This window comes from Gopherus evgoodei, chromosome 2 (genome assembly GCF_007399415.2).
Source record: "Gopherus evgoodei ecotype Sinaloan lineage chromosome 2, rGopEvg1_v1.p, whole genome shotgun sequence".
Classification (NCBI taxonomy): Eukaryota; Metazoa; Chordata; order Testudines; family Testudinidae; genus Gopherus; species Gopherus evgoodei.
The window spans coordinates 150,567,522-150,594,822 of NC_044323.1; the positions used below are offsets into that span (position 1 = coordinate 150,567,522).

A 27,301-nucleotide genomic window follows, 5' to 3' on the forward strand; every position below is an offset into this window, starting at 1 on the left:
CTGATAACGCTTGTACTCCTTAGTCCTCCAGCAGCACACCCTCTTACTCTCAGCTCCTTGTGCCTCTTGCTCCCAGCTCCTCACATGCACTTCCTCTCCTCTGGCTCCTCTCTGCCTGACTGGAGTGAGCTCCTTTTTAAACCCAGGTGCCCTGATTAGCCTGCCTTGATTAGCTGCAGGTGATTTAATCAGCCTGTCTGCCTTAATTGGTTCTAGGAGGTTCCTGACTACTCTAGTGCAGCCCCTGCTCTGGTCACTCAGGGAACAGAAAACTACTCATCCAGTGACCAGTATATTTGCCCTCTACCAGACTCCTGTACCCCACTGATTTGAGTCTGTCACATTATGTATAATCAAAGTGTGGTTAATAGTTAAGTAAGGTAAGGCTGCAATATAAGGCTTTCATAGGTTCAGAAGAATCATTCCTATGTTAAGTACATTCTGGTCTCTAATCAACAGAAACTGCACGGATTTTTTAAGTAAGGCTAATGATTTTAGTGGGTGCCCCTTTCAGGGTCTCTGGCAAAGGCCATCGCCCCAGTGGACTTCTATAGATTTTCTCACTAGCTTGGACTTGTCTTCCTGTCCTTTTACTACATAAGAAGTGCAAAAGGAACTTTCTTATATCTCATACCAAACAGATCAAACATGCACACGCTACTTACCACAATGAAGAGTGCATCAGAAAAGTTAAAGGGCTAGGGGCATAACATCAAAAATATACTCAACCCTCTCCTCAACATTAAGGGGAATCAGCCAGCTAACTCCCCAGGGATGTTGGAAACCTATCTTAGAGGTCTAGAAGTGGCCCAATGGGGCTAACTCAGTCCTCCTCCAAGCATTGAGCCTGCCAGGATGGTCTTGAGTTGTTATAGTATCCAGGGTACTTCATCGTTTGTTTTTTGCTGGTTCTTCAGTTAAGTCTGAAGATTTGAGCACACAGATTTTCAATGGAGCAGCCCTGCAGGGCTGCATCTGAGGTGCCACATGTCATGGATTTTCAAGGGATTGTCCTGATTTTATCAGATCCTACAAGCCAACTTTGTAAGCTGCTGACTAGTCCCCCAAGGAGACAATAGATGCTCATGAAAGATAACGAGCTGCGACAGGACAGTGCTCTGACTGTCAAGAGGTCACTGTGACAGGTGCGGTCAGAGAGACCCCCTTGGGACTGTCACCTGATGTGCTGAAATTACCTCTGAGCCCATTTTCCCTGCCAGCCTGGGACTTCCAGAACCCTGTCCTGTCGAGCCAGACATGATAGCCTGCTGCAACACAGACATAGGGTCTGAACCACGCCCCCAAAGCTGCAGGCTTTAACTGAAAACCACTCAGCAGGTTACCTAACACCCAGAAACCCAGTTCCCAATGGGATCCAAAACCCCAAATAAATCCGTTTTACTCTGTATAAAGCTTATACAGGGTAAACTCATAAATTTCCCGCTCTCTATACTATTGATTGAGAGATAGGCACAGCTGTTTGTTCCCCCAGGTATTAATCACTTACTCTGGGTTTGTTAATAAACACAACTGATTTTATTAAGTATAAAAAGTAGGATTTAAGTGGTTTCAAGTAATAACAGACAGAACAAAAGTAAGTTACCAAGCAAAACAAAACAAAAACATGCACATCTAAGCCTAATACATCAAGAAACTGACTAAAGGGAATCTTTCACCCTCAGAGATGTTTCAATAGGCTTCTTTCACAGACTAGATTCCTTTCTAGTCTGGGCCCAATCCTTTCCCCGCTACAGTCCTTGTTAGTTCCAGTAGACATTTTAGGTGGAAAATGGGTTTTCTCCCTTTCTTCTCTTCTACCCCCTTTTATAGCTTTGGTATAAGGCAAGAATCTTTTGCCTCTCTGGGTCCCCACCCCTCCTTCTAAATGGACAAGTACCAGATTTAAGATGGATTCCAGTACTATGTGACATGGTCACATGTCCTGTGAAACCTCATTCTTCATTACCCAGGGGCTGGTCCACGCATACACAGGAAGGCTTGCAGGTAAATAAACTATTCACAACCAATTGTCCTAGTCAGTGGGAGCCATCTAGATTCTAAACTACCATTAATGGCCCACGCTTTGCATAATTACAATAGAACCTCAGAGTTACACTTCATATTCCTAGTTTCAGATACAAGAATGATACATTCATAGAAATAGGATGAATGTATTCAGTAGGTTGTAACCTTTGTAATGATACCTTGCATAAAGCATATTCCAGTTACATCATATTCACACTCATAAGCATATTTCCATAAAACATATGGAGTGCAACGTCACAGTCACTTTGAAAAAATTGATGCAGTGTCATGACAAGTAGGGTCCTCCAAATGGGCAACCCTCTGAAATGCAGATGTGATACTGCAGGGGAGGGAGCAGAGTCTAGTGGTTAGAGGGGTGCCCAGCAGATAGAATTCTGATCAAAGCCTGGTCTACATGGGATGACAAATAGAGCTGGTCTGAATGTCAAAATATGCTGTTATGCTGAAACTTTAGTTTGGATTGGTTTTAAGAGAGATTCTATAGCCTGGTGATATAGATACTGGCCCAGCAAGTGGGAAATTTAGGTTCAAAACCCTGCTCTGCCTGGTTTAGAGTGATGTGGGATGCAGGACCGGCGCTAGGGTTTCTCGCACCCTAGGCGCACGGCCATTTCACCGCCCTCCCGTGCTGATCCCGCGGCTCCGGTGGAGCTGCCGCAGTCATGCCTGCGGAGGGTCCTTTGGTCCGTGGCTCCGGTGGAGCTGCCGCAGTCGTGCCTGCGGGAGGTCCACCGGAGCCAGGCGAGCAGCCGAACCTCCGCAGGCATGACTGCGGCAGCTCCACCGGAGCCGCGGACCAAAGGACCCTCCGCAGGCATGCCTGTGGAAGGTCAACCAGAGCCGCCTGCCGCCCCCCCTGGCAAAATGCCACACTCCCCCCGAATAATCCTGGCACCCTAGGTGATTGCCTAGGCTGCCTAAATGATAGCGCCGGCCCTGGAGGGATGAAAAACTGCTCTGAATTAAGGCCAGTACCCTATACCCCCAGGCTATTGAGAGTGACTACATTTATCTGACAAAGTAGGTATTCATCCACAAAAGTTCATGCTCCAATACGTCTGTTAGTCTATAAGGTGCACAGGACTCTGTCGCTTTTTACAGATCCAGACTAACATGGCTACCCCTCTGATACTAACCAGGGCCGGCTTTAGGAAGTGCGGGGCCAAATTCAAACAGTTTCAACGGGGCCCTGGCAGGGATGACTTAAAAAAAAAATGTAAAAAAAAAAACAACAAAAAACACACATGGAGCTTGTATTCACCGGGTGGTGCTCTGAGTCTTTGGCAGCACTTTGGCGCTGGGTCCTTCACTTGCTCCAGTTCTTCAGCAGCACTGAAGGACCCGCTGCTGAAGTACTGTTGAAGACCCAGAGAGAGGAAGGACTGGCTGCTGAAGATCCAAAGCACCACCAGGTGAGTAAAAATTAAAAAGGCGCCTCTAGCCACGGAAGGGATTCTCACTGGGCGCGGGGCCCTCTTAGGCGCGGGGCCCAATTCAGGGGAATTGGTGGAATAGGTCTAAAGCCGGCCCTGTACTTAACACATGCAAATGTTTCACAAAACTCTTTTGAAAGGTTTTGTTTTCATTCCAAAGCAGAATGAAAAAAATGTGTAACCTCAAAAGTTGCTATGAAATTGAATTGTCCTCTGGTCTGTTCAAGTGATAAATGCAAGACAGTCTATAAAAAGGCTAACGGTAGAGAGTGAGAAAAATAGACACAAGTAGGCAAGGGAGAAAAGAAAAGATCTGTTATGTGAGAAGAGACATGAGAAGGCCATTTAAGAAGGCAGCACAAGCAGAGAAGAATGCTCTCAGACCAGGAGCCACATTGTGAGAAGTGACAGAGGAGACATATGCTAGAAGGCCCTAGAGAGTTGTCATAGGACTGTTTTAATTAACACTTTTCAATTTCTTCTCTTAACTGCTCAATCTCCCTTACCTTCTTGATACAGCAAGTGTAGGGAACCCCGCAAGCCAGAGGACCACTGCTGTTGCATGAATGGTACTGATTGACATCCCAGTCTTTATATTCATCACCTCCACAACAAGAGAACTGTGCAAACAAAGAAATTAAAAAATGCATCATAACCAAGTGATAAATAACAGCATGTTTGCAGTACGATAAATATTTGCAGCATTTAACTGAAACTAACAAGAAGGGGATTCCTTATTCATGCTATCGGACAGGGGCCGACTCGGAAGTTCTCTCTGACTCTGTACCACTCAGACTAACACAGCCTCATCTAATGTCATCATACAGGAGTTTTCCCTAAGTTACAGCTTGAACTCAGTTATTCTGGACCTACACTACAGGAGCCAGGTAGAATATTTTTGGCATGGTCAGTAAGAATTACAGAGGAAGGACAGGAGATGGCCTGAAACTAAGTGAATTTAGCAAAGTGCAGCATTTACTTTTCCAAACTAAAGCAGCTTTCCAGATGACTGTCCATCAGGATTGTGACGTTAGGAACAGGCTCAAGCTAGCAAGGCAGCCTTGACATGCCCAAAGCACCGAAGCAGGATAATACGAAAGCTCAAGCAATTTTTTAATACTGAATATTTTCAACCCATCTGTACATGTGCCCTCTAAGCCCATCACTCCTCTGGGCACGGTTAGGATTTCAAGAGCTAGTCTGTGGAACAGACATTACAAGAGCTCAAATTATTTCTTGCTCAATAGAGCAACAAACAACTCAACAGAAGGAGGAGTCAGTTTGCTATGAACAATGAGAGTTCCACAAAGTCCTTTCGGCAGCTTGTTTTTGAAGGCACAAAGACTTCAATGTAATATTCACTTGCGGATTTTCCTACAGATATTTGGATGCTACAAGTGTATGCATTTATGTAAAACTACTAGGCATTAGTGGTCTAAAAGACCCCATCTCTGTTCATTTAAAACAGGACAAATGATTGGAGAACATGCAGGAACAATCCTGCCAATGACCAAAAGGGATAGATTTAATTCTATAGGTCTTTTTAAACTCTAAGGTAAGACTTTCGCTCTCCCTTTCTTTATAACAATATCATATAGGGCTTTTTAGTGTATTAGACTGTTACCCTTTAGCACAGGTGATTAGCCAATATTTGGGGTCTTTTGGATTGTTTCCATTAAGAGAAGAAATTGATGAAAGAGTCAGGTATTTATTGCAATCCTATTTATTTACAAAGAACATACACAAATTCCTATCTCTCTGAACAGAGTAGGAGTCAGTTTCCACACTTCCAAGCCTCTTTCCAACCAATACTCTGCCTGAAAAGCTCTCTTTCAGGGCCATGTTAACCATTGTTTCTCTTATTTCCTGGCTCTCTATTTATTTTTCAGCTCTCTATTTATTTTCCTGCTTCCGGCTGCTTCTGACAGACAATTACAGCTCCACCAAATAATATCCAGCCCCTATATTTGAATTCAGTCTCCAAGGAAAACTCTTCAGTTCACATGGCTCAGCTCCAATTCCAACCTTGTGCCATAGCTAGTCTGTGAATTGAGTGGCAGCTTCTGTTTCAGCCATCACTAAACGGAGGAGAATTTAGCTGCTCACTCATTGTGCCTGAACGAAGGCTACTATCACGCCAACCAGCTTGAAGTTTGTCAAGGCTGAATCCCCACTCTGTCATTCCTAGTGCAGAAGGTGGGGGCCTGCAAGGATTCTAAAAATTAATACTTTCCACCCCAGGCTTGCATTAAACTCCCAAGATTACAGCTTTTCTCTGACCTTGGTTTGGTAAACACTGCCACTGCCCAAATGCAACCCTCTGCCCCAAAAAACCCTTTGAACCCAGGAAGGAGCACTTGGGAATTCCTCCCTATGGAGTACCATCAAGCCCTTTCACCTCTCCCCACCCCCACTTCTGGGGAAGAGCTGAGAAAGAAAACAAAGGAAATTAGCTGTGGCTACCAGCTAATCAAACATCATCCACAAACTTCTTAGGACACCAAAAATCCAATCCTGTTCTTAAAGAAAGAAATTTTATTAAAAACAAAAAGGGAAAAAATACATCTGGAACTCAGGCTTTTTGCTAGATCTTAAAAGAAACAATTACAAAAATTAAGCACCCAAAACATCTTTCTTGGGGGTTCAGCTCAAAGGTTACAAGCAAACAAAAGCATCTGGGGTTAGCACAGAGGAGATCCACAAGCCTTAAAAAATAAACAGAAATAAACCTGATCACTTTCAGCTAAACATTTTGATTTACTTACACATTTGGAGTTTAGATAAGTAGTTCTAGGCATGATCTGATAATTTATCATAATACCTGGCTTAAAGCTGCTTATAGCATGGCTGCTCTGTCCCTCCAGCCAAGAGAACAGACAGACAAAGGGAAAGTTTCTTTCCCCCATTTTAAAAAGTTCTAGCCATTCCATTGGCTCTTTTGGTCAGGTGCCCACTTTTTTTTCCCTTCACCTGGGGATTTTTTAACCCTTTACAGGTAAAGCAAGTAAAGAACAGCTATCAAGAGGGATTTTACAGCTAACTGGCTGGCTGGCTGTCCATCAAAGAGTTATCCTCCACACACACACACTTTATTTATCACAAAGTTGGTTTATGATTTCCCATAAACCAAAGATATACTCCCCTGGCAGCCACCCACCTCCAGCATTAACAACACTAAATGTTTTCCTGCACGCTACACCCGAGTGCTAAATACACTGATTTTCACAAGCAATGACTTTTGACTTTTCATTCTATTTGGCTCCCAAGGACAGTGTTATTTTCATATTGCAGCTTTTCAGAGATTTGTAACAGAAAAAATGTGCTGGAGTGAGTTTTAATTGACACTCATCTTGCAGATGAAAATGCAAAAAAGCTGCAGAAGGGAAATGTTTTTCAATAAATTACTGTAAGTTTTACAATAACTTTTCTCCTCTCCTCCCACTCTAGGGCCTGAGAATGAGATTGCATGGGTTAGTTAAGTGAAACGTAATTCATGATGATTGTCAGATTTATTGGGCTTAAATTGATCTTTTTTAGTTAATTTAGTCTAGAAAGAAATTATTTTCACAACACTTGTAAGTGAATTTAGTGCTGGTTAAAGGGCCAATTTGACAGCCTAAGAGACTAAAACCCTGTCTGTATTCACAGGATAGATATAGCATAGGAAGTAGCACACCAAACTTCATCACTCTTTCCTCCATCAGTATGTCTGGCCTCTGAATTATAGGGACCACCCTCTAGGATCAAGAGGACAGGTCAGTCTCCATGACCCAGTCAAAGCCTGCAAAGACAAACAAACAATAATTGGGACCAGTTTTGGAAGTGGTTTTAGTGATGTGGTCACCCATCCCCCCAGGTCCCACTGGCAATTAAGCTCAAATGAAGTTGAACAAGTCAAAGATGATGACTGAAAATGGTGCAGAATTGAGACTCATGGTGCTACTTGTCCTGATAATTGGCCTCTGGCTAACCTGGCCCCTCAGAAGTGGGGCAGACAGCTGGAAATTGGCATGCTGGAGACAATATAGTAGCTTTGTTTGAGGCAAGCCTATAATCCAAATCATAAACCAACTGTGCACCTTTGGAGACATTTACATTGAACCAATGCTTCTCTAATGAGTATCTTTGTTCTCTCTCTCTAACGCTAACTGATTTTTCATATTTTCTATGAACATGACAAACAGCAGCTGCAGACTGGGTTGTTTTTTGTTTTTCATTTCCATGTATGAACAGATCTATTTCAGCCCAGGAAAAATCAGGCTCATTCATCTTTCATTCAGGCTGATTTAATTAGAGGCAACTAGGATACGTCCTTTATTTCTTTCCCTTATGAGCACAGGCAAGAGTTTTCATTTCATTGTCTTTAATGAATGTATTTCTCAGTTTTCTCCAACACATAAGCTAGCTGATCCCATTCCACAAAATGCCAATCAGACTCCACTCTCTAATGGGGATTTCTCTCCATAAGTCAAACTAAACTAGAGATCAGATTTACAGCTAAATAGAACCTTGTTTTACTTTTTTCATATTCACAAAATACAAAAGAGTTCAAGGAAAGATATTCTGTTCTTTGCAGGATGGAACAAAGCTCACACTATATCGTGTTTATTTAATTGGGATGGAGACTGTTAAATGAGCTTGCTTGTTTAAATTTTTACCCTGAAAGAAATATCAATTTGTTGCTGATGGGGAAAGGTGTCAGACTGACAGTCTTGGATAACTGTCCTCTTATTACTCCTCCAAAGGCATTGTACAAATAACAGGAGGGCAAGTGTTCTGTCTTTCCCATACTGCCTGGCCAATATATTCAAGCCTGTTATGGAGAGATGGCCTCTAAAGATGATACTGGAGTTCAGTCTCTATAGTCCATTTAGCTCTTAGCCTCTTTGCTCAGATTACATGCGGTGGTGAGGAGTTTAATAACTGGTGTGTGTCCACTAGCAATTGGACTGAGACCATCAAATTTATTGCACCCAGGTCGCTGAACTGGTTGGGTTGGTTGTTATTTTAATTAAATGCTATTTGTCCAACACAAAGGGAAACCACATCCTTCCAATGTGAGTGATGCTGTATTTTAGAATAAGAGAAGACAAAACAGAAGAAGGATAAACTGTCCATGAGGGAGCACTGTGGAAGCCTCTCCTGTATAATAGCATCTGGCAGAAAGCAGGCTTCTAAAAGTTTAAACATGCAGTACACAGAACAAAATTGTAAGTTTATAACTACATACATCACACAGTAGTATAAGCGACATACTTGGTCCCAGTGTAAATCAGGAGTAGCTCCATTGATGTCAGAGTTAACCAGTTATGTCAGATGAGAATTAGGACCACTTTGCATTCAATATTTTACCCATAAGAAGTGTTTATTAAAGTTGCATAATGAATATAGATGTTATACAAGTGATGGAACCCAGAAGTCTAAAGATGGGGCCCAACTTAAATCTCATTTTCAGACATACCAAGACTCTGGGAAAAATTCAGAACTGGATTTGAATCTTGAAGTTCTGGTCTTTCCCTGACTTTTTTTTAAATCCACGGTCTGTAATACTAATATACTTGGTGAGACAGCTACTTATACAGCCTACTCACTTTGTTCCCTTATCCATTTCCAGAATCACTATTTTGACTTCAGCTATTTCAAACATGCCTTTGTAGTTATTCTTATGGTAAGCATTTCCCACCTCCATAAACAAAATAAAAGTAACGCCAATGAACTAGCTGTTCAATCAGTTGTACAATCCTGGTTGTTTAAGAACAGGATAGAGCCCTATCATTCATGTGTCTCCCATCAGCACCGCATGACATGAGTGTGCATATCGATGACTGAAAAGATGTCTGAAAATGCAGATTTCATGGCCCCCTTTGGTGCAGCAGAGATCATCATGTCCCAGCGAAGAAGTTACATGGATTGAAACTTTGATTTGATCTCTCACCCTCCAAACCCAAAAGCAGCTAGCTTTTTTGCCAACACCCCTCTAACTGAAATTTCAAACTTTGTGGAAGCTCAGATTTCAAACATGCTGGAAGTGGTAAAGAAGTGGTGCACCTATGAGCCTGCGAAGAAAGTTAAAGGGGGTGAACTGTCCCTGAGTGTGACACTTTGCTAAACTCGGAGTCTGCACCTACATCTCCCAAGTAGAGCTGAGTGAAATGGATGAATAACGTATTTGATGAAAAAATGCAGTTTTGGTCAAACCAAAACAATTCCTGAATTTGACACAAATAGTTTTGGCCATTCACAAAACGGCCAGAGGAGAAGATGGGGAGTGACTCTGCTGCTGCTGTTCCCCTCCCCCAATCTTTGTAACCATTAGCCCAATGATTAGAGCAGTTACCTGGATGTGGAAGAGACAGGTTCAAATAACCACTCTGGAAAATGGACTTTTTCAATTCACCAAAAATTCTATGTTCAGTTTGATTGGATTTTTTTTTAAAAGAAATGTTCAGACCCACCCCCCCAAAAAAAGATTATTATTTGCCTAGCTTTGCTCCCGAGTCCTAGCTGACAGTTCTGACCACTAGACAACACAGCTCCTGATTTCATACTCTTGCTGCTGAAATTGGCTGGGGAGCCCTTGTGCCAGACAGTGGCTGTGCAATTTGGGGCTACCTAATCCTGAAGAGAAATGAGCACCATGTGCTGAAAGGCTTCAGGCTGGGATGTTCACAGGTGTCCAAGGAAATTAGGTACCCAACTCCCATTGACATTACAGAGTTTTGATTAGAACATGACTCCTTGCTTCAGGTACAAGCCAGCAGGTTAGTTCTGGTCAAATCTGATGTTATCAGCAAGCAGCTGATCAAGAGGGACACAAGAGTTTTAGATTTCTTAGCAAGAACACGAGATGCACAGGCAGATTAGTGGACTGACATTTTTGAGGAGTGACAAGGTGCTGATACCTGTTCAGTTCCCCAGAGAATAGGTTAAGGAAATATTCTCATGTCCTTAAGATGCTTAACAAGAGATGACTTTTGGGAAGTAACAGCTTTCCCCAAGGAATTTCAACCCTATCAACTTGAGACCTTCTTCTCGCTGACAAGTCAGTGGCAATGATCAACTGTATTTTCTGCAAACATCTCTGGTTCTCTTTCAGGAGAGTGGAAAAAATAGGCTTTTTAAAAAAAGCAACAGCATATTCCTATTTTCTTTCTTCCCTGGCTTATCCTTAGCAATGCATGTGGTGTTTGAAAGAGATGCTCGTTATGTGTTTATGTCCCAAACTTGTGTGCTGTTTCTTTTAATACAGAATTTACTTAAGAGTTTGATCCAATTAATCCCGCCTCATGAAAAACAATCTTCCTCTCTTGCCTAAACAGTGTTTAGATTATAATCCAAACTTCATGGCAGATACCTCTCAGTTGAATCCAAATGTTCTCCAAAGTTTTATAAAAGTTGAGATCTGGACTCCCAAAGTGTCAAAGAAAAGATACATTTATCACCTCAAATATGTTTACACAGATTCTGAAATCCAGTTTATAATGTCCATTTTGTTTTAACACTTTTCTTTTATATTTTGTTTTGAAAGTTGCATAAAAGGTGTTACTGTGATTCTTGCTTTGTATAGATATTTGATAGAAGTCTTTAATAGTTAGTTGTAAATGTACTGCAAATAGCAGATCTTAAATAAAAAGACTATTTTGATCAAAAGAGCCAGCAGATCAATGAGATCTTCTGATCAAAAACCCAGGTACATCCTGCTGGTATGAGATACAAGACTGGTATAGAGATGAGGTCTCTTCTTGAGTACAAGACTTTGTAAAAATGCAAGGATGTTCTATTCAGGATATTTGAGAGAAATAACGTGGAGAGATCTGTTATCAAGAGAAGTAAACGTGGGCTTTTTCACATACCCCCTAGTTTCACAGAGAAAAACCTCTGTTTCAAATCCACACAAAGAATTCGAGAAATACTGAACATAATTTCTTTTAGAGACACTTTCAAGTCTTCTTCATTCATTTATCTTCACAGAAAACGTGTATAGTTGGGAAATGTTTTGGTTATGACTAAGGGCTTATCTACAAGATGCTGCAGTGTGGTCTATGGGGGTGTGAACTGTAGAGCATTAATATGTTGCTTGAATTGTCCAGGTTGTGTTGACGTAGAGCTACATTAATATGCCCTCAGTCCCTTTTAGTTTGTGCCAGCAGGGGCTACCTGGGGCAGTTAGGACGTAATGCATTAGAGCATTCTACAGTTCACACCCACATAGATCACACTGAGGGATTGTGTAGATAAGCTCTAAAACTCATGTTTCCTCTTAAAAAAACCTTGGAAAAACTTTACAATCCCTTAATGCTTAAAGATGGCATAAGCCTCTTTTGAGATGCATGTTTGCAATATTTTGTCTAAATGCAAATCTGCATACAAAAACTTCCAGATACATGTTATGTAAATAGTGAGATGGTTATATGTGACACAACAAGGTCATTTGATGCTAGAATTGGTTACTAATAGAAGAAGCCACTGGAGTATAGGATATTTATATTAATTGGGGTATTAATTAGGTATCTGGCAATGCCTAAGCAACTCCTTACTGAGCATAAAAAAAGACAAGAATCAGGACTCCATGGTTTGGTGTGAAGAAAGGACAACAACAGCTTTGATGACTGCCATAGGGCTCTGCCCTCAAGCGTGCCCCCTTGTGGCCCTTCAGGTACACTGCACACAGCCCCTCAGATTCTTTCACTCAACTACCCAGACTGAGGCTAGTTCAAGACAGGTACCCCGTTCGTGGGGTCTGATTTACTAAGTCGTTCTACAAAGTGTAATTCACTTTGTTAGTTGTGCCAGGTCTCCATGCTCTGGGTCCACATAAAAATCCTGGTCAGCTCTTGTTCCAGTTCAGGAATGGAGCAGATACATGCTATTGTAACTGAAGGTACTAACAGCGTCTACTGTGAAACACCAGGGTACTTGGACCATGTATTTCAAGTGAGGATACATAAACAAATCTCGGTAAATAGAGAGAAACAGTGGGATATAATTCAGATTTTAAATTCTTAATATTCATTAAATTTCTCTGCCTCAAGCCAGCTCCTTGAATGGCGCGTTTTAAGTAACTGATTTCAACACCTGCTTTGACTTCATAGAATTTAGTTAAGATTACTCACATTGCCTATTTACAGGGCCAGCACTTCCATTTAGGCGACCTAGGCAGTAGCTTAGGGCACCAGGATTTGGGGGGGCAGCATTTTGCCATCCTACGTGGCAATTCGGCGGTGGGGGGTGCTTCCGCACTCCGGGTCTTTGGCGGCAATTCTTCGGCAGGTCCTTCACTCACTCCAGGACCCACCGCTGAAGTGCCCCGAAGACCAGAAGTGCGAAAGGATCCCCCCGCCGCAGAATTGCCACCAACGACCGGGGGTGCGGAAGGACCCCCCCCCCCGCCTAGGGCGCCAAAAACCCTGGCGCCGCTCCTACCTATTTATAAACTCTTTATGTTATCCATGATAAACTGAACAGCACTCACCAACCTTTAAATGAAAGTCCTTTCCCCCTAATCTATGATATGTTGCAAAATGTAGCCTGGTCTATAGATGATGAATAAGAATTCCCAGTTATTGCTTTGAAGATTGACAGGTCATTGTCCCAAGATCAGGCCCAGTACTATTATTATACAGTTGGGGAGCCAAATGTGCACAGCTGCAACACTCACACTATAGGAACTCGTCTATATTCCCAAATAAATAATTTATGAATCCATTTAGTAAAGTCACAAACACTCTAACTCAGTAAGGTAGATGTATATCCTGTGGTCTCTCCATCTTCCAGAAGCTGGTGGTAGCTCTTGTTTCTGTGGTTGGCTGATGTCATTATAGGCAAAATTCCCCCCTTACATTTGACTTCCAGTTCCCCAAAACTTATGGGTTACCTAAGTTTATCTATGCCAAAGTTCGTAAGCCTCAAGAATGAGGCTAGCTGCTAAAGCCAATGTCTTACGGGATACAGGCCTGTAGATTCCTTGCATTTACTACTGAATAAAATAAAGCAGAATATAATGCAAAGCAATGACTAGAATAGAGGTAAGCTAGCCCACTGGGCTACAGGAAGGACTCACTTCTAATTTTGAGGAATGATACTCTGGTTGTAGTTTACTTAGAGATGTGTCCCCTCTAGGGTAGACGCCACTTTTAAGGTTTAATCTCTGTTAAAAGCTTCCACAGAGGGGCATCCAGAAGTGATTAGAACTGAAGTCGCCACTGTTTGTGCCTTGTTTCATTTTGCTTTTACTCTCCTACCCCTTTTCATTTAGTCATAGTTAATTGCTGTGATTGCTCTGCTTAACTGTTGGGTGTCCTAAAGCAGAGACAGAACTGCATGTGACTGACAGTGAAAGTCACATCCCGGAACTGGCACTGAGAAAGACAATTGCTAAGAACTGGCCCCCTGCCATTTCTTGTTTCTCTAGATCTTTTTGGGGGTACATTTTTTGGAGATAAAATTACTTGGTGCTCAGCAACTTGAAATGTCCCTTTCTAGTGCACAGTCCCAAATTAAGCTTTCTTGCGCATGCCCGCTCTGCTGGAAGAGATTATATCGCTACAGTGCCAAGTCTTACACGAGGATGAATGTTGGAAGAAAATCTGGTGTGGACTCTTCATGGCTGCATTTTCTAGCTCCTTCAAAGTGTTGGTCAGGATCTTGGAGGGTGTTTTTCCCTGGGAAGTTAGATATATTCCTAGCTATTTACTGTGCCAGTATTTACTTCTCACAAGACACCACATACTCAAATGTGGTTTTAGATCTGAAGGAAGCATAAGAGCTAGTTTTCATGTTTTCTTTCTTGCTACACTTTGATGGAACCCAACAGATGTGGCCTTAGGGGTCACATTATCAAAAATGATCCATGTTGATGATAGGCAAGGTATTGTAGATATAAGAAATCTGATAGTGGTATTACAATTCTGTCTTCTAGATGGTTGTTAGCGTGTGTTTGTTAAAACAAAAAACACACATCCCAGTGACAGACTCATGGGATAATGAGCAAGATTGGTGAAAGAAACCTTTCATCTTTTTCTGAGAGAGACTAAAAAGGAAGAACATGTTTGCAAGAGAAACGCCCATTTATAGGCAAGCAGTGGGCCTGAATTTTCAAGCTAAACAACGGGACACAAAAAAATTTCTTGTATGTGCAAATAATAAATCTGAGCTAAGCAGTTAACTTGTTTTACACATTTTTCCATTTGTTTTTAATAAGCTATTTTTCAGAAAAGAACCACAAAGCAGGGGGAGGAAATGGCTTTAGTATGCCTAAGAGACTGATTTCCAGTGGTCAAAGTCACTCAGGCTAGGTCCGCACTACAGGTGAGGGGTGCGATTCCGCAGCTCATGTACACATACTTGCACTAGCTCTCATCTAGCTAGTATGAATATAAATAGCCATGTAGCTGCACAGAGTAGCACAAGTAGTGTCAGTCGAGATACAGCTTAGCTGTGCTGAGTACAAACAGGCATGTGTATATGAGCAGAGAAAGCACACTCCTAGCTCGTAGTGCAGACATGGCCTTAAGCACTTTTGAAAATCTCCCATCGTAGGTGGTTTGGGGAGGAGGCTTTAAATCAGGACCTAAGAGTTTGATTCCTGGCTGTGCCACTGAGAGACGTGCTATATGATCTTGTGAAAAAACTGTCAGCTCTCTGGCCCTCAGTCTACCCATTTATAAAATAGGTATATTAATACCTATCTTATAGAGGATTTAGGAGGCTTAGGGCAAGTGCACAAGCAGAGTTGTACCAGTTTAATTTTATTTTAATCCAGTTTAGTTAAACCAGTGCGTGTGTGTAGACACTCTTGTTTCAGTTTACATTAAATTGATTAGGAATACGTTAAAGATAAACTGAAGTAAGGGCTTATCTACACTACAGAGCCTTTGCTGGTATGGCTAGGATGGCAAAGACCCTTAGTGGAGATGCAGCATGTCAGTATAACAAGTTCTTTTGCTGTCATAGATACACTACCTCCCTGAACGACCTCAGCTACACTGGCAAAAGCACTCTTTTATCAGTATACTTGTGTCTACACTGGGGTTGGGTGGAAGGTTGCTGGCATAACTATGTCAGCTAGCGAGTGTGATTTTCCCCCCACACTCCTAGTCAGCACAGCTGTGCTGGCAATACCTCACAGAGTAGACCAAGCCTAATGGCAAAAGAAGACCCATGGCAGTGATTCTCAGAGCCCGGATCAACTGACTCAGGCTCACGATTCATGGCTAAAAACAGGACTGTAGACATCTGGGCTCAGGCTGGAGCCCAGGCTCTGAAACCCAGCAAGGTTTCAGGTGACCCAGGCTCTGAGACTTGCTGCAAGGAGTCTTTTTTGCAGTGGAGACATACCCTCAGAGTATATATAAACATACTCGCACCAGTTAAATGATGCCAGTTTAACCCAATTCAATTAAACCAGTTAACTATCTGGTTCAAGTGTATGTAGACAAAGTTTCAATTGACATTTGTAAGGTGCTTTGAGATCCTTGGTGTTATTGAAATGCAGAGTGCTTTGGGTCAAGCAGACTGCAAGGGTAGTGCATGAAGTCATAGAAAAAGGATATTTACAAGGCACACATTGCACCTGCTGACCCTTGCCTTTGACAATTCAGTTGCTGAGATTTTGCACCCTTCAAAAATTCATCATGCTGCTGACACCCACACAGTGAAGTTTATTCGATAGGTAGATAAAAATCAACAGTTGTTATGAGGCCAGTATTATCAATGTTCCAGCTACTACTTCATATGGTGTAAGGGAAACTAATCCAAATGATTTATTGAGTCCTAACCAATCTCCTTTGCATTATTACTTGCATTATTTATTACCTTTGACAACATATAAAATCTAGTTTATTAATTATTTCCTCAGTTAAGGCAACTGAATGAGTTCTGAATAGTGGTATGACTTGCAAAAACTGCCAAGCTTTAGCAATAGTAAACAGCAGCTTTGAAGCTATTTCCAAGCATGTATAACACATAAATTTGTTATAGCAAGAATCTTGGTCTTTACACTTTGTCCTTTCAGTAGTAAGAGGGATTGGCTTACTTTTCCACGGAAGAAAAATTATCTTCGTCAAGGTAAAGAACTGGAGTCCAGTTCCTGGATTCTGTTCCTAGCTCTGCCACAGATTCTCTAAAGGAAATTTACTCCCTCCTTTTCTGTGCCTCGGTTTCCCAAATGATGAAATAGGGATAATGCTTACTCTCTCTCAGGTCTGAGGAGCTAGGTGCACTATTTGTAAAGTGCTTTGACATTTTAAAATTAAAGGGGCTATTCAAATGTGAAATACTGTATTACCATGGACTTCAAATTGAGAGTGAAATTGCAAGGCTTTTGATTTTAACAGCTAATCAGTGGTTTAAGTATCTTTAACATTGTCCACTGGGGCACAGTTTCACGTTAAAAGTTATTACAAATCCCTTCTAATTCAGACAGTTTATTTTCTAAGCTTGAAAGAGGAATAGTCCTGGCCCAAGGTATTCCTATACCTTTGAAGCATCTGGCTGTGGGACTAGTCTGATCCAATATGGTAATTCTTAGGGTCCTATGCAATTCTGCAGGCTGCTACTGCATGGGTGGCAGGTTACAGTTAACGCAAAATGAGTTTAAGCCTTGGTAGATTTGTTTTGCACTAGTTAGTAGCTGAGGCAGCAGGCCTTGTCAGTGCAACAGAATGATTTTCCTTACACAATGAGGAAACTCCTATAGAAAAATCCTACAAAAATGAATAGACTGATGGAAGGCAAAGATCTGCAGCTCATATTGACTTTAAAGGGAAATAGGATGCCTATCTCCCTCCCTTTGAAGATCCTGGGCAAAGCCAACAGAATTCTGTAGAAGTGCATTATGGTTTTAAAAGAAAGTTACTTTGAAGCCTAAAAGAATGAAATCTAATCTCTAGGGCTTTTGAACCTCTGGCAACCCTCTGGCAACCCACATCAGTCTCTTGTTAAGTTCTGTGAGATGGACCGACTAGCTAGCAAAAGGGTTATCATCTGTTAAATTCCATAAAGAAAAGAACTATAGAAATGTTGGAAGATTAACTCTGTTGATTTCTGGTTGAAAAGAGGCTTGATGTATGAACAAGAAACACAGTACCCTTCTCAGCTTTCAAGGGTCTGACTCATGATTCAAGGTTTCATTCAAGGATGTATCTAACTACAAAATCGGGACGTGGAACAGCTCCCCCAAGCTTGTGGGTTGCAATATTTATTATGCTAATATTTTAACTTCTATTGCTTCCACACTTCCATCTGATGATACCAGAAATAAATGCAATAATGCTTGATCAGGGTGCCCTTTAAAAGGAAGCTATGCTACAGTCAATTTATTGATGCAGATCTGAAGAAGCGAGGTTTTTTTACCCATAAAAGCTTATGCCCAAATAAATCCATTAGTCTTTAAGATGCCACTGGACTCCTTGTTGATTTTTGTAGATACAGACTAACACGGCTACCCCCAATACAGGACTTCATGAATATCCATACTCAGTTATGCCTTTACCAGAGCAAACAAGACTATAAAAAGAGAACACTGTTCCATTTGGTGCCAGGAAACTGGGACTCTTGAGTTGTCTGGCTGTTATCCTTCCTTAGATCCCCTACAGCCACACCATGTTTCCCATGACTGAGCCTATGTGAGCAGAGCCTGTAGTCAGGAAGTGAGGCAGAATGACATGATTTTGAAGCTTCCATGTTCTCTGTTGTGCACCTCAATCTAGTGTTTATAAAAGACCGACCCGGAAATATTAGATCTTGCTATTTTTAAAGAAACACAGGACCCAGCAACATTGTCAAATAGCTATGAAAATGTACCAGCTCAGACACAAAGTTTGCATCACCCCCATTTTCCACTTCTTGTGAGCCGGGGCGGCTCTAGGTATTTTGCCGCCCCAAGCACGGCAGGCAGGCTGCCTTTGGCGGCTTGCCTGCAGGAGGTCCCTGGTCTTGCGGATTCAGCGGCACACCTGCGGGAAGTCCGCCGAAACCACGGGACCAGCGGACCCTCTGCAGGCATGCCGCTGAAGGCAACCTGCCTGCTGCTCTTGTGGCGACCGGCAGAGTGCCCCCCGTGGCTTGCCACCCCAGGCACTTGCTTGGCGTGCTGGTGCCTGGAGCCGCCCCTGCTTGTGAGGATGATAATAGAACTATTAATAGCCAATCACTGATCAAAACCCTTCTTGCTGTGGGTAACTGGTGAGAGAAATCTCATAAGGCTGAGACACATATACATTAAGGCTGTAGGTTATTAGCTCCCTGCACACAGGAATTACTTAGTATTTGTATACAAGTCCCTGTATACTACACCCAGCTACTCTAGTGATGGGTGCCACACAGATACCTGTAAAAAAAATACACATATCTCAGGTCAGCAGATGCTGTGGAAGCCTCTCTCTAATCAATTCACAAGTAGTTGCACAACTGGTGCCTCAGCTGGTGCTCACGCACGTAAAGAGGTTGTTCATGCTCCATGCCTTGTTCCTTTCTTGACTTCTGTGCTGAGAATTTCAGCAAAGGCAATAATGAAGGCAGGTTTTATGATATAAATACCTATCCAGTAGGACCTACAATGCCATCAATGCATTTCATACAAACAACCTAACGGATATCATAATATAAAAATGGCCATACTGGGTCAGACCAAAGGTCCATCTAGTGTTGTCTTCCGACAGTGGCCAGTGCCAGGTGCCCCAGAGAACAGAAGAGGTAATCACCAAGTGATCCATCCCTTGTCACCCATTCCCAAATCCTGACAAATGGTATCAAATGGAAATGTTCAGTCAACAGGGCGGCATTCAAACCATGGCCATGAAAATCATAAACTATCCTCACTTCTAAAACATGAGCCATTTATTCCCAGTGAGAGAGAGAGGAGCACTTTTGAAAAACTCTCCCTACCATATGTTTGCTGCCAGAAAACCACATGACTTTTTTAAAAATCATGCCGCTAATAAGCCAGATCACTTCTGCTAACAGGATACACAGGATGGAAGAGTGTAGAATGAGCAGTGGCTAGTCATATACGCTCTTGTGACTCCCTCTGAACTCTTGCTAGGAAAGTATCATGTTTGCAGCTAGCAGATACTTAATATACCTTTCAATTACAGGTCTCCATTTAAAAAATCAATATTTACCCATGGAAGTATCGGAATTCCTGCAATTCTTCCTACTCTATGTACAGTAAAACACTGCATTGTATGGAAACTGTGGGTAGATGCTGATTCTTTAACAGCAGCCATGGTACCTTGATTGCATTAAATACTGTATTGTTTGCAGAGTATCTGGTATTCTTCTATTTTCATTCAGAGTGATCTCTAATAATCACCTCATCTACTTATGAATTAAATGGATCCTACAGCAATGCTATACAGAAATTCAGGACAAAAAGTGAATGCCTTGGCCAAATAAGATTGCAGGGTAGTCAGGGAAAACAGAAAATAATTACCTGAATTGGAATCGAGACAGGGCTTTATAAATACTTCACAAAGGGAGGTAAGCATCATTACCCCCATTTTACAAATGGGGAAACTGAGGCACAATAAGGGGAAGTGACTTCTCCAAGGTTGCCCAGCAGGCCAATAGCAGAGTTGGAAATAGAACCCAGCTCTCCTCAATCCCACCCCACTGCTCTAACACCTATGCCACACTGCCTCCTCTGAGAGATGGGGTATGCTTTCTTCTTGTCATTCCTATTTGATAATTAACAAAAAAGTAGGATGGGATTTTTCAAATGATCTTAAGCAATTTGGATTCCTATGTCACTTAGGTATTTTTGAAAATTTTACTTACATAGCTACTATTGAATTTCAACAGTAATAGGGCCGCTAAGGGCTTGTACATATGAAGAGTTAGGCTCCTTTGTAAACCCCAGCCTTAAAGCAGATCATCAAGTATTGTATTTCTGAGGCTTGGCTTCAATAGTCTTGAAGTTTAGCAAAAAAACCAAACTACTTAGCATCAGAGCTTGTATTAATGTAAAAAATATTTCAGGTGATAAAAATGACAATACTGAGTAATTAACAGAGATTATCCATGAAAACATGAAGATAAAAAGTAACTTCTCTCAAGGCACAAATGGGCTCTCTCCTGGAGTGGGCGCACACACACTATTATATATTGCGAGTGCATAAATTAACTGTGTGAGATTCTTCATGGTAAGCACGAGACTAACCAGAAAGAATGTTTAGCCTCAGTAGCAGAGTGATTGCAACTGTAAAGCACCTGTCGGGTTTGTCTGGATCATTGCAGAACCGAAAATAATTGATTGATCGACGGATGCATTTTTAAGGAAAACTGAATACAATATTCCTTGAAATGGAAATGAATTCCAGGTAGGAAGGAAATTATCACCTATATTTTTAATATCTCTCACACTCATAGAAATTGCAGCTTACTACTCATGAGACATTTTCAGAAAGAAAAACAAAAATCAATAACTGCTTTCAGTTGATATTCCCCTTATTGACTATTTGGTTGCTATTTAATGAAGCACAGGTGGCTCTTCTGGAAGGATCGAGTGAATTATTGTGTCAAGTCAATCTTTACAATAACATGCCAACACTTAAACAAACAAAGCAAAACCACAGCAAAACTAACCTTTTCTTGTACAAAATCTAAAATGTTCTTGAAATCCAGGTCATCATAATAATGCCTAATCCCCTCTTGGATGTTGGAATGGAAAACTGCATTCATCTGGGGAAACAAAAAGCAGCAACAGCACAATACCAAAGTGAAAAAGATGCTTGGAAAAATACCAAGAACTGAAGACAAATACAAGGCTACAGAAATGATGCCTTTTTACAAACCACCATCATCTTTCTCGATCACTGTCCAAGGTTTAGGCCGCAATGTTGCCATGTCTTATGATTTTGCATCTCAGAATAGTTGGTATTTTTTTAAAGCTCCAGCTACTGGAGTCAGGTGATTAAAATGAAAGTTGAGATTCTCATGTAAACAAACAAACCAAAAAAAACACATTCCCAGTCTTGGTGATTATGAAGAAAATCTTGAAAATGTGATCCCTAAAACTTGAAACAGCAGAAAGTAAATAAGAACCCAAAGTTTATTTTTTAAATACTTTGGATTTCTGGGTACTTGCGGGTGCCTGACTCTTGATTTTTGAACCTTCAGGGTTAGCACTCTTGTATATAACCTCTGCCTTTATTTGCTGCATACTGCATCTTTAAATATCGAAGGCCATGTCTGCACTACAAAAGTATGGCAACCCAAAAGCCATCACAGATATTAAATTGCTTGTGTGTGAACACTTGCCTCCTTGTGTTGATGATGCATGCCCTTGCCAGGAGTGCTTGTATTGATTGTACTGTCTGGGTGGGGCATTGTGGGACAGCTCCTGAAAGCCAACAACAGTTGACATAAGCAAAGCAGTGTCCAAGCGGACACTGCATCGACCTGATTACAACCGCCATGACTCTACGCCACGCGGGGAGGTGGTGTTACTAAATCAGCATAGAGAGGCACTTATGTCAGCAGGAGCCAAATTTAAGGGAAGACATTTCCACAGCTAGGGTGATGCAAGGCAGCTTACGTCGACCTAACCTCATAGTGCAGACCAGGCCTAAGGGCTTTGCTGTCTACAGACAGTCATTTTGTGTTCAGGTCAGCAGACCCTGTCAGATTCTGTGCCATACATCTCAGGAGGTGCAGCAGAGAATGTCTGGCCTAGAGGTATCCTTGAGCCAACTAACTCTGGGCAAACTCCTGGGGCCAGCACATCTCCCAGTATGAATCAGAGAAGTGCCTAACTTAAAGCAGCATTCAACAGCTGCCTATGGGCTACTCTGCAACCCAAGGCACACCAGCCATTTCTCCTCCTGCCTCTGACATCCCCACTTTCTCTTCCAGTCCATGCCTATGCCTAGGGCTGTACCGATAGCACATTGGTCCTTATCCATCCTGAGCTGGGGGCATTCCACTGGAGGTCATTCCAACTGTCTTTCTGGATCACAGAGAGAGTATTAATCTTGACTTCCCAAATAATCCAAACTTGACAGGGCAGTCACACACTTTGGTATTCTGACTAAAATATGGCCAGGCCCTGCCAATTTAACCTAGAAGACAGGTCACAAAAATGTGCATTCCTGCTCAGTTTTTCCTAAACCTTGTCTGCCAATTCTGTATTCTGAGGTAGTTGCTGAGGGGAATGGACTCTGGGAAGTCTTCAAAGGAGTCAGCTCTGAGCAGGGCAGCTGCAAGCCAAACCCCAGGGCAGGTTGCCTCCTAAAAATGGATAAAACGACTCTGTTGAAGGAACCTTTTCGGTCACCCAGGCCACGAGGGGACCGACGGGTGATTGCCAACTCATTTACAGAACTTTGTTCCACTTCCGCAGCAGCTACCACGCCTATTGCTCTCAATAAAAGCTGCACCTGTGTAACGGATAGGGTTGCCAATTTTGGCTGGACCTATTCCTGGAGGTTTCAGCACATGACAATCTTTGATTAAAGATTACTCTTTAATTCCTGGAAACTCCAGGACAATCCTGGAGGGCTGGAAACTCTAGTAAGGGAGAGCAAAATCTGACCTTTCTGGTCAAAGACTTATCATGTACTATTTTTTCCCTTGAAGGTCATTGTAGCAGCATGAAGACTCACCGGTGCAGCACCTCCTGCTGGTTGTATTGGAATTAGGTCTTTTCCAGCTTCAAAGCACCCTCTGCTGGCCAGTGTCTTGCCTGCCTCAGACCCTGTATCTCTCCCAGATCTCCGTGGCCCTTTACCTGAGGGTTCTGCCAAGCAGTACCCCTTACTCTAGGTCCTGGGGAACCCCCAACCCACTATATCCACCTTGCCTCAGTGGCTACTGCCAGTCATCATCTAGCCCCCTTTCTCTGGGGCAGACTGCAGTCTGTAATGGCCACTCATCATTGGCAAGGTGTGTGGGGGGGACAGTTGGACCAGCTGCTTCTGCCTAACTCTGGACTGCATCTCTGCAGCCCCAGTACCTTCTTTAGGCCTTGTACAAGGCCTGCAGCCTGGAGAGTTACTAGGCTGGAACTCCACAGCTCCTCTTGCCTTTCCCCAGCACTATTCTACCTCTGGTAGCCTGCTCCCAGGCAGCTAAGTCCTTCTCTCTCCACCGCTAGAGAGAAACTCCTCCAACTTCTGGCCCATGGCCCCCTTATCAGGGCCAGCTGGGCCCTGATTGAGTGGCCACACCTGTGGTCAGCTACTCACTCAGCTTCCCCCAGCTGTTCTCACTCTTCTCATTTCAGGAATGAGGTAACCACCCCGCTACAGTCATGAAACACAGGACTCTGCTATGTGGAATGGGACACACAAACAACAAGCTGACAAAGATCTCTAAGGCAGAGCTGATACAAAAGGCACCAATTAGTTCTAACCAAACATAAATCCTTTATTTTCTACACAAGCTCACGACTTCCAGTAAATAAAAGTATCTTTATCGACCTGCCTGCCGTTATCAGGAGACGCGTGTAGATGCTGTTGGCTTCCCTGACAGCATCTTAGATTGTGTCTGTAGAGAAATCCCTCCCCAAAATGGGATTTATTAATACATAGGTATTTCAGCCCTTTGAAGACAGGGCTAGGCAGCACAACAAACTATGAGATTTGTCTTATGGCTGTTGGCTACAATTATGATTTGTTGTGTTGGATCTGATTCTTTCCCCCGTTTTTATTTATTTACCTTTTACATTTGTGTGTTGGTGTTATTGAACTATGCTGCTATGCTGCTGCTAACACCAGAGATCTAAGTATTCTCTCCATAGAGCCCTTTGCACTTTTAAATCCCTCCCTACTTAACATTTTTCATCCTGTTAGTAACTTTGTTCCCTGACTACATCACATAAGACAAGACGGTTACTCACCTTTGTAACTGTTGTTCTTCGAGATGTGTTGCTCATATCCATTCCAGGTAGGTGTACGCGCCGCGCGTGCACGTCTGCCGGAAACTTTTTACCCTAGCAACCCCAGTGAGCCGGCAGGTCGCCCCCTAGGGTGGCGCCAGTATGGCACCTGATATATACCCCTGCCGGCCCGCCCGCTCCTCAGTTCCTTCTTCCGGCTACTCCGACAGTGGGGAAGGAGGGCGGGTGTGGAATGGATATGAGCAACACATCTCGAAGAACAACAGTTACAAAGGTGAGTAACCGTCTTTTCTTCTTCGAGTGATTGCTCATATCCATTCCAGGTAGGTGATTCCTAAGCCTTACCTAGGCGGTGGGGTCAGAGTGAGAGGTCGCGGCCTGGAGTACTGCAGAGCCAAAGGCCGCATCATCTCTGGACTGCTGAACCAGGGCGTAATGGGAAGCGAATGTGTGGACCAATGACCAGGTCGCCGCCCTACAAATCTCTTGGATTGGCGCGTGGGCAAGGAAAGCCAGCGATGATGCTTGTGCTCTGGTGGAGTGAGCAGTCACACGGCCCGTTGGAACGTGGGCCAGGTCGTAGCAAGTCCTGATGCAGGAGGTAACCCAGGAAGATAACCTCTGGGAGGAAATCGGTAGCCCCTTGACCCGGTGCGCTACCGCCACAAATAACTGGGGGGACTTGCGGAAGGGTTTGGTCCTGTCCACATAAAATGCTAGCGCCCGACGGACGTCTAGCGAGTGGAGCTGTTGCTCCCTGCGGGACAAATGGGGCTTTGGGAAAAAGACTGGGAGGAAAATCTCTTGGTTAACATGGAAAGCTGAGACCACCTTGGGAAGAAAGGCAGGGTGAGGCCTCAGCTGTACCTTGTCTTTATGGAAGATGGTATACGGTGGGTCCACTGTGAGGGCCCTCAGCTCGGACACTTGTCTAGCTGAGGTAATGGCCACTAGGAAGGCTGTCTTCCACGAGAGGTAGAGCAGGGAGCAAGTAGCTAATGGCTCGAATGGAGGGCCCATGAGCCGAGTTAGGACCAGGCTGAGGTCCCATGAAGGGGCCGGAGGGTGGATTTGTGGATAGAGCCGCTCCAGTCCCTTCAGGAATCTCGCCACCATAGGGTGGGAGAAGACAGAACATCCGTCCATTCCAGGATGAAACGCGGAGCTGGCTGCTAGGTGGACCCGGAGGGACGACAACGCCAGGCCCTGGGTCTTGAGGGACCAGATGTAGTCTAAAATAGTGGTGACGGGAGTCTCCGTAGGGCGAAGAGCTTTCTCTGAACACCAGCAGGAGAAACGCTTCCACTTAGCTGAGTAAGTCGCCCTGGTGGAAGGCTTTCTACTGCCCATGAGAACCTCCCAAACCGGGGTAGAACAGCGCAACTCGGAGCCTGTCAACCATGCAGGAGCCATGCCGTAAGGTGTAGAGACGGAAGGTCTGGGTGACAGAGCCTGCCGTGGTCCTGGGTGATCAGGTCCCGATGTAGGGCCAGGGTAACTGGGTTGGCTACTGAGAGGTCCAGCAATATGGGGTACCAATGCTGTCTGGCCCATGCTGGAGCTATGAGAATCACCCAGGCTCTGTCTCTGCGCACCTTGAGGAGAACCCTGTGTATCAGCGGAAATGGCAGGAATGCGTAACACAGGTGGGCTGTCCATGGGATCAGGAATGCATCTGCTAGAGACCCTGGTTCCCGACCCTGGAAGGAGCAGAATGCTCGACACTTCCTGTTCTGCCTGGACGCGAAGAGGTCCATCCGGGGACGACCCCACCTCTGGAAGAGTGAGAGGGCGACGTCCGGACGGAAGGACCACTCGTGCGAACGGAAGGATCTGCTCAGCCGATCCGCTAGAGTGTTCCGCACTCCCAGGAGATAGGAGGCGGAAAGGTGAACCGAATGGGCTATGCAAAACTCCCAGAGGTGCATTGCCTCGAGACACAGGGGAGAGGACCTGGTGCCGCCCTGCTTGTTCATGTAAAACATGGTCGTCGTGTTGTCGGTGAACACCGCGACACAACGACCTTGAAGGAGATGGACAAACACTTGACAAGCAAGGCGGACCGCTCTCAACTCTCGTATGTTCATATGAAGGTTGATCTCTTGAGGTGTCCACAAGCCCTGAGTTCTCTGCCGCAGTGTGCCCCCCAGCCCAGATCTGAGGCATCCGTGGTCAGGGATGCCGAGGGCTGGGGCGGATGGAACGGGAGCCCCGCACAGACTATGGACTGGTCCAGCCACCAGTGAAGGGAGTCCAGCACCCTCTGAGGAACGGTGACGACTGTGTCCAACGAATGTCTGGCGGGCCGATACTGCGCAATCAGCCAAGATTGAAGAGGCCTCATGCGGAGTCGGGCATACGCCGTTACGAACGTACAGGCTGCCATGTGGCCTAGAAGGGCCAGACATGTTCGTAGAGAGGTCAGCGGGGCCGCCTGCAAACGTAGAATGATGGCCGACAGCGACTGGAACCTGGGCAAGGGTAACAAGGCCCTGGCCAGGGTAGAGTCCAGAACGGCCCCGATGAACTCTATCCGCTGCGTGGGGAGCAGAGTAGACTTGTCCACATTGATGACGAGGCCCAAGACAGCAAAGAGGGTGCTGATCCTGTCGACATGGTCGCGGACCTGCAGCTCCGATGTGCCTCAGATCAGCCAGTCATCCAGGTAGGGGAAGACGTGAATGCGGCAACGTCAAAGGTGTGCGACGACGACTGCCATGCATTTTGTAAACACCCTCGGGGCCGTAGAGAGGCCAAACGGAAGGACCGCAAATTGATAATGTTGGCGGTCGACCACAAAGCGGAGGAAACGTCTGTGTTGGGGGGCAATGGAGATGTGAAAGTAAGCGTCCTGCATGTCGAGGGCGGTGTACCAGTCTCCGGGATCCAGGGATGGGATGATGGTTCCAAGGGATACCATGCGGAACTTCAACTTCACGATATACTTGTTGAGTTCCCGCAGGTCGAGGATGGGCCTGAGGCTGCC

At 43.9% G+C, this 27,301-nt stretch overlaps 1 protein-coding gene across 2 annotated transcripts in view; it reads right to left on the minus strand.

The window, feature by feature from the left end:
• The window catches only part of LOC115646278 (tetraspanin-15-like), a 221,497-nt gene that overhangs the window by 100,050 nt on the left and 94,146 nt on the right, over window positions 1-27,301 (minus strand). For both annotated transcript variants that reach the window (XM_030551930.1, XM_030551929.1), the window contains exons 4-5: window positions 21,063-21,158; window positions 3,986-4,099 (exon numbers count right to left, since the gene is read on the minus strand). In XM_030551930.1, coding sequence (XP_030407790.1) covers window positions 3,986-4,099; window positions 21,063-21,158 — 210 coding nt within the window. The remainder of the gene's footprint in view (window positions 1-3,985; window positions 4,100-21,062; window positions 21,159-27,301) is intronic.